At 32.7% G+C, this 8661-nt stretch overlaps 1 protein-coding gene across 1 annotated transcript; it reads left to right on the top strand.

Moving 5' to 3' along the window:
• The first annotated feature begins 5898 nt into the window (after positions 1–5898).
• Positions 5899–8247, top strand: LOC106720439 (UDP-glucosyltransferase 2). Its single transcript, XM_014515142.2, has 4 exons — positions 5899–6744; positions 6835–7057; positions 7310–7529; positions 7961–8247. Exons 1-4 carry the CDS (start codon positions 5920–5922, stop codon positions 8244–8246), a joined length of 1554 nt encoding a protein of 517 aa, XP_014370628.2. The 5' UTR covers positions 5899–5919; the 3' UTR covers position 8247.
• Positions 8248–8661: the final 414 nt, after the last annotated feature.

The following is an 8661-nucleotide window of genomic DNA, read 5'->3' as shown; positions in this document are numbered from 1 at the left end:
CTATAAATGTATATTTGCAGTGCTAGAGCTCAATTTCGACGTTGCACTCTGGAATCACTTTTAGATGGTGTAAACAAATGCAGTCGCGTTCAGGCTGTAATTCTTCAAAAGTTCTCGGTTATTGTGTCTCAAGGTGACGTATTTCAGGTAACTTTCTGTTTTAATATTTTTTCAAATCAACTTCTGAGAAATTAAGTTCTTATTCAATTATAGTTATGTAAAGATTACACTCGTAAGATTTTCAAAAAAAAATACGGAGGTCTTCCGTAACCTCTTCTGTTCCGTTCCTCTTCCTGTTCCTAATGTTATATTTGCAATTCCAGTTGTTTCCATTAATTGTTTCTTGTAGGATTGCGATTTCAACGTTATTTATTCCAATTGTCCCGAGGGTGATCCGCGACCTGATGAATTTCTTCTTTCGAAACTGGTTATGGCAGATGAGACCGAGGACGCGGGAAGTAGACTATTGGCGGAATGGAGCTTTGTACCACTTTATTTAGGCATACAATTAATAAACAATTTTTAAACATATTAGGTTTTCATTTCGACGAAGCATGTTGTGCGTATTGCTCTATATCTCTCTCTATCTGGATTGTCTACACCATTGTCGAACAGCGTCCCGCCGCCGACATTAACACGTGAATGCCAAGGGCGCGTGCGAGTAGCAAGATGTTGCCAGATTTAATAAGCGGTGCACTTCCCTTTCTCATCGTATCCTTATTAGAAAAGAGTGGGAAGAGAATGTGGACTATAATTAGGCCTTCGGCGCCAAACTCATCAGATGAAATGCGGAATTACTTCCACTTGACGCCTGTATTCTGTGTGGTAGTGGTATTGCACTGTTCGACCCGGCCCATTCGTGCACCCGATAAATATTGTTGTAACGGGATCTACCACTGTACAAGTCAAATTAATTTAAATAATTATAAAAGACAGAATTAGGACTTTTAATGAAAAGTTTCTAATGAAAATATTAACATCACAAATGGTAAGGCTGTTATGCCGTTGAACCCTTCCTTTAAATTAGTTGTTAATTAACATAATAATAAATAATTAATGTACTAATTAACTAATACTTAGCTGTCATATTATAATTTTTAATTAACCATTTCTATTTTAATTAAGAAACAATTTTATTTTTTTTAATTTCTCCGCATTTATAATAATTTAAAAACCACTATAAAAACATGTCTTTGGCTCCTTAATATGTTGAATGCCATGACGGACATGTGTTTGCCCAACAGGACAACACCAAAAAACGAAAATCTAAAAAAAAGTTTTTTTTGCTTTAATTGTCTGGTATTTACAAAACAATATACCTTTTATTTTATGAGATACCAAAATGACATGCAACACAGGACATCATTGACGAAAAACCGTATTTTCTGGACTGTGTGATGCTAGAGCCATACTGTAGGGGACCACGCGCTGTGACACCTGCCACCTTTTTACGTTTATTTAATGGTTGTCTAGAAAATATCGTAATTTGTTACACAATTTGGATTAAGTAGGAATTGTACTCGTAAGGGGAAAAGATTTTGACACACTAAGACTATATTTGCTTCAAGTCAAATCAGATAATTTACAAAGAAGTCGTAGTAAACGAACTGTGTCATAGGTTTTCGTTCTGTAATCGTCGACCCTTGTTATGTCGCATTTAATTCAGGAACCGGATTAAACGTGTATCGGAAAAAGATAACAAACAGAATTAAATCGATTGGGCATCTTTTGTAACTCTCTGTAACTATGATGATGACTTATCAATTTTGTTTCTTTTGTTTTTTGCTTTTGGAAAAAGATTCGGGACTTTTAAAAAAACTCAGGATTTCTTAATCCGGTAAAGGTACGGATTGCATAAACAGATCGCTGTCGCAAAAGTATGCTGGCCGATTGTACACTGACCTCTTGAAGATGTTGGATACTGAAAACAGACCGCGTGACCGATAAAAGAATTTATTCAAAACAGATTTTAGCTTAACTAGCAGTCGCCCGCGACTTCGTGAGTGCAAGTTAATAAGTTGCCTATAACATTCCCGCATACATCAGCTACCTTCGAGTCAAATTGCCGTCAAAGTCAGTCAAGCTTTTGTCAACCCGAACAAAACGTGGAATTGAGGTCAGAAATACAAATAATCAGACAAAAATTATAAGCAACGCAACATGATTTATTCCCGACATTACATACAGACACTCCAATTTTATTTAATAATTGAAATTTGAATGTAATTGAAGTCGGAAATCACAATTGCTTTATATAATATACAAATTCGATAATGACGCTTTGATGGATGCACAAATATATTTCAACACATTCTGATGTCAAGTTATACAACTCGCTTTAACTAATTATTCGTTATTAATTACCTAATCTGCTTGTCATGTTAATAAAGCAAATGTCTCATGACGAACTAGAACCACATGTTATCTAGATTACAGACTGTTATACATATAGATAATTAATGTTTTCTCTTAATTGACTAAAGATAAGTTATACATAAATAGTATAATGTTACAGTCAAAGTAATTAATCAGTTATATATCATGATGCCCATGAATTAACTATTCGATTGATTTATGGACAATGTTTTTTGCGGTTATGAATGTCAAAATATGTAATGTCGTCCGATCTATTTTACCTCTTGTAATCTAAAGGATGTCATTGGATTCGTAATTTTCCCTTAATTGTATAAAAATACAGGCAATTGGGATTATGATTTTGTTTAAACAAATTACCAAGTGATTTTTTTTTATTTTGATGTCGCTTGTAAGGATGCTTAAATTATTTTGGTAGTTAAAGCTGTAATGGGCTTATTATTGACGTTCAGTAATATGTAATTTTAATTTTTTTTTTTAATTTTCAACAATTTATTATGTAATTTAAAAAACAGTCATCACTATAGCAGAACTAGCATCCTGTCAGTAAGTTTCCGCTATCAAAAAAACTTGTACAAAAACATAATAATTACCCTTCTCATTCTTTTTCAAGGAAAATACAAAGACAACATTATGTTTTTCTATAGGTATCAGCAATTGAAACAACGACACAATACATTAACCACCAACACGTGATTATATTTAAAACTAGCTGTCGCTCGCGACTTTGTCGGCTAGTCATCAAAAAAATTATTTATTCTAAAGTCGGATTACGGACGATTATTTTTTGAAGAAAATAATCATGAAAATTTATAAATTGAACTGAATTAGAAGAGAGATAGATTCATCACAAACCAAACGCTTAGGCCGATCGTGCATCTCTATCCCAGTTCCGTTCGTCAAGTTCCGCGCTCTCGCTTGCACACTCGGCTCACGCGGAAAGTGACAATGAGTCATGATTTTTCTTGCGTGCAGACGACTCACAAGACGTTATCACGTCAATAAATAATATTAGTTATATATATTAGTTATATATATATTATCACAGGTGGGCACAGTTAATCAAAAAGTTAACTTCGTTAATCGTTAATTCGTTAATAAAAAAATTAACTTCGTTAATCGTTAAAGCGTTAAAACATCGAAAATTTAACGCAAGTTAAAGTTAATCGTTAACAGTTAACCATACCAAAATTATGCATACTAATATCACACTTATTCTGGCGACTCTTGTTTAAAATAGTAATTTGACTATATATTCTATAACACATTAGTATTAGAGACAAGTATGAATGCATTATAGTATATATATATAGTACATATTTCATTACGAGTGCGGAAAGCCAGTCATTGCAAAGAGTTCCGACAAATGTCTAACCGAGCCGAGGCGCAGCCGAAGGTGAGGGTTGATAGTTGGAATAAGTTGTAATGAAAGTTCGGCTCGTGTACTAAACAACTATTTTTAATACAGTTGCGAAAAATGAAGCAATTTAATAGAATAATAAAAACACAATAAACTTAACCAACTAAAATGTTTGAAAAATGGCCCAACCGTAAAAGAATGCAAACAGGGATTCTTTTTGTTTTCTTCACCCATTCTGGGTAGGCAACGGGAACTATGCCCAAACAGCCAAGTCTTCAGTAGATTATTTTTATTGATATAAAATGAAAATGAAATTTAGTTAGATGAAATAAAATGAAACATAACCTAATTCATTGAATCAAATCATTAAATCTGATATTGTATAATAACAAATTAGAAGCTTCTTTCTAGAAATATTTGCATGAATCATAAAAACTTCAATTTTTTTTTTGTAAAAATTTCGTGGTCGTAATTTTTTTCTTTTTAATAGACATTATTTTGACAGTTGGGAAAGAGAACGCACGAGTTTGGAAAAGCAAAAAAAAGCACGAGTAAAAAAGTGTTTTAATACAGTTGCTCAAAAAGAGATTGGAGGGTATTGCAGGGACGAAGAGCGTTCGAAATGTGGGCTATTACATACTCTTGCTTTTATATACTCGTAATGAAATAAACTATTTCGAACCTTGTTTTGATTTTGTCCTGTTTTTCACGTCTTTCCCGGATGCTCTGACGCATCACACTTGCACGCGAACTTCACATATATCAATTATCAACTTGTCGTTCACCATTCGAGTCGCCGACAGGCGAACAACATAGTTGAACTTACAAGCGTGGCGTGGCGCGTAATTTTAACAAAATGACAGCACGACTCCAAGTTTCTAATTTAACGATTAACGGACTTTTATTAACGGAAGTTGAGTTTAACGGAAGTTAACAAAAGCGTTAACACTTTTTGAAGTTAACTTAAAAGTTAATCCGTTAAGCAAAATGTTAACTTCGTTAATTAACGATTAACGGATTAACGAGTTAATGCCCAGCTCTGGTTATTATTATTAATAATATTACGCATACATTAGGTAACTTCCAGTAAAAGTCCCGTCAAAACCGTCCTTGCCGTTTCGGAGATTATCCGGGACAAACGCGGATTTCAAAACAACCAGACAGACAGACAAAAAATTTCAAATTTAATTTTGATACATACAGACATTACTATTTTATTAACTTTATAGATAGATAAATATATATGCATGGAGTTGTCTGTTCATTTCCTTGTCTCAATGATACAGCACATCGAAGACACATAATGACAACCAATTGCGTTGTGATATTTTCTGTTAACTGTTGTATAACGTAGAATAAAGTACAACTAGTGTTGTACCAATTTATCTTTTTTTTTCTTTTTGCTGCATATTTACCACTTAAGAATGTTAATATCTTTTATCGATTCAAATTACTACAAAAATGATAAAATCGTGAGATCCTCGATAGAAGAAGTCGGTACCTTCATATTACTTTTGTTAGATGGTAGGTAAGCAGTAAATCTTTACTGATTCTATTAGTATATTCTTGTAAAGTTTTTCTTTCTCTAATCGTATCTTACTAATATTATAAACGCGAATGTTTAGATGTACTCGTATCTTTGTTAGAAAATATCTCCAGAACCGCTAAACGGATCTCGCTGAAATTTGTCATAGATGTAGAACAGTATGGAAGAACGCATAGGCCACTAAATTAGTTTTTTTTTGTAAATTCACGATGGACGGAGTCGCGGGCGACAACTAGTAATCTAATAAACAAAAATCAAAAATAACAAATTATAAAATAAACAGAAAGCTGAGTCTTGCAACGCAGTAACAACCGCAAGAAAAAATTGTGAGATCTCAAGTAAAACCTAGTGGGTTATTTAATAATAAACAAGAATGTGAAATGTATAGCAGCGATAATTTTTTAATACAAAAAAAAAATGAAAAAGTAATGAAAGGTAATAAAAATCCAGCTGCAAAATAAATTTGCAAACTTCCTCCCTTCACTATACACGAATACTACGGCTACATGCATTTAGTACTCATTCAATATTATTAAATAATAATTGTACGTCAATAGATGTGCAGAGTCAGATAATGTTGATGAGTACAACCATGACAGTCATTTATATCAGGTCCTTGATAATATACGAACGTGTAAAAATGTTTTTATTAGTTATTGTTCTAAGTTCAAATTTATTTATTCAAATCGAATCAGCAAAAATATTAGCATTTTTCCCAGTACCTTCAATAAGTCATCAAGTTGTGTTTCGACCGCTTACACAAGAATTGGCAAAACGAGGTCATGAAGTGGTTGTTGTAACTCCAGATCCAGCTTTTCCAAAAGGTCAAACACCAGATAGATTAAGAGAAATAGATGTTCATGAAATATCATATAGTTATTGGGAAGAATTTCTATCATCTGCTACTGGAAATAAAGATGATTTGGAAACACAGTTGGAAGTGGCTTTTGATTCGATAAGTATAATATTTGAAAAACAATTGGAAGTTGTTGAAGTTCAAGAAATTATTAAAAATAAAAATAATACATTTGATTTACTTCTCCTGGAAGCTTGTGCTATGCCAGTATTATCATTATCTTACATTTATAAAGCACCAGTTATTTTAGTGAGTTCGTTCGGTGGTCTAATAGGAAATTATGAATTATTAGGTGCACCGAATCATCCAATATTTTACCCATTACCAATTCGACAGAGACTTTATAATTTAACAACATGGGAAACATTAAATGAACTATATTACAATCATTATAAGATGGTTCAACTATTTGACAACCAAGAAGAGAAGCAAAATAGGGCTCTTAGAAAAATCTTCGGCGAAAACTTTCCTGGACTTGCTAATTTAAAGAGTAATGTACACATGCTATTTTTAAATATTCATCCTATTTGGGATAATAATCGACCAGTGCCACCAAACATTATTTATATGGGAGGTCTACACCAAAGGCCGCGAAAAGAATTACCACATGTAAGAATATAGCATCATAACTAAATTTAACTAAATAGTGTAATAGTATTAGTCCATTTTAATTTATTTTGTATATGCCGATTATTTCAGGACCTGACTTCAATTTTAGATGGTTCAAAAGATGGTGTCATTTATTTTAGTTTTGGCACCAACGTCGATCCTGCCTTATTACCGCCAGAAAAAATCTATATATTTTTAAAGGTTTTCTCAAAGCTGTCATACACCATCTTATGGAAATGGCAATCTAAAATGTCTTATACCGTGCCGTATAATGTAAAAGTTATGAAGTGGTTCCCACAATCAGATTTATTAAGTAAGTATATTTCCATGTACTTAAATGCGTGAATGTTTCGGTGATACAGAACAGGAACTAGAGTTTCACAATAAATGTGTGTGTGAGGGTGTTTATTTCGAATGAATTGAAGGAGGAAATTGTGACATATATGTTATTTTATAACCATCGCATTACATAAATTTTAATGGTGATGTATTAAAGAAAAAAGAACAGATAAAAGAGATGGTCTGCTCTGTCTGTTAAATTATCTATTGTTTCTAAAATTTCTAGGACATCCGAAAATCAAACTCTTCATAACACAGGGAGGATTACAATCCACTGATGAGGCTATAACTGGAGGGGTTCCACTGATCGGCATACCAATGCTAGGCGATCAATGGTTTAATGTTGAGAAATATGTACATCACGGATTAGGAGTAAGACTCGATTTAGACACTCTTACTGAAGATAAACTTTTGAAAGCCATACAAACTGTCATTGAAGATGAAAGGTATGCTTGCTAACTTTATTTTTAGGAGGGGTACACGCATAGTAAGGGAAAATATTCTCTTTCTGTGCGTCCCCTCCTCCGTCGATTAAAGTGGCAACGCATCTACAATTGCGGATGTCTATGGGCAACGGTGGCTTTCGCTAAGTTAGCGAATTATATGGTCGCTCGTTTGGCACGTTATGATATAAAAAGTTTACATTGTTTTAAATAAGTATAAATAAAAGTCAACTGCGAAATATAAAATACTTCCATACGTATAATAAGCTAATATGCAAAGATAAGACTAGGAACGAAGATAGAAGTATACAATGTTAAGAGTAATGTTTTCCAGATAATTACATTGTAACCGTCTCTAACCAATTGAAGACACTTGAATAAAATTACAAGCTTAGTAATTCTTCATTTTATAAATTAACCATTTATTTCCACAGTTACCGTAAAAATGTGATCAAATTGAGAACGTTAATGGAAGACCAAATTCAGAAGCCACTCGATCGAGCTGTGTGGTGGACAGAGCACGTAATCCGGCACGGCGGCGCTCAACACTTACGAACGCCGTCCGCAAATTTGTCATGGTCACAGTATTACCATTTCGATTTAATTCTAATTACAATCGCTGTCTTGTGTATTATTGTTGGATTATGTCTTGTTATATCATATTGTGTTATAAAGACTTTTTTTATATACTCAAGTAATGAAAAATTCAAAAAGAATTAATAGAAAATACATCTGCTGATAAATAGTGTTGTAATTATTATATTTGAGAACTAACAAAGCCAAATAACAATTATTATACAGATTTTTTTTAAAATTAAGTTAAAAATAACTTTAAAAAAAACTTTAACTAAGTTACTTTTTATTCAAAATAAATGCAACTTCATCTCTTTTGTTTACCAACATAATTATGTTGCCAAAAAGTTTATTAGTTGGACTATATTTAGAGTCGAGATGAATTAACTTTAAACAGTTATTTAGTTAAACTTTGCGGACGATGAGTTCAGGTGAAACTTTAACTAAACATAAACTAAATGAAATTTAGAAGTCGTGCAAAAGTCACTCAGAAATGTTACGTCTAACAAAGGAGTTACTAATTGCCTCACTATGTGTGGCATTCACATTTAATTTTAGCTAA

This window comes from Papilio machaon, chromosome 25 (genome assembly GCF_912999745.1).
Source record: "Papilio machaon chromosome 25, ilPapMach1.1, whole genome shotgun sequence".
Taxonomy (NCBI): domain Eukaryota; kingdom Metazoa; phylum Arthropoda; class Insecta; order Lepidoptera; family Papilionidae; genus Papilio; species Papilio machaon.
This window is presented reverse-complemented; position numbering and strand designations above follow the sequence as displayed.

Coding starts and splice junctions, on each gene's coding strand:
- LOC106720439 (XM_014515142.2), top strand. CDS start 5,920: ATGTTTTTATTAGTTATTGTTCTAAGTTCAAATTTATTTATTCAAATC. Junction 6,745..6,834: donor CGCGAAAAGAATTACCACAT/GTAAGAATATAG, acceptor CGATTATTTCAG/GACCTGACTTCAATTTTAGA. Junction 7,530..7,960: donor ACTGTCATTGAAGATGAAAG/GTATGCTTGCTA, acceptor TTATTTCCACAG/TTACCGTAAAAATGTGATCA.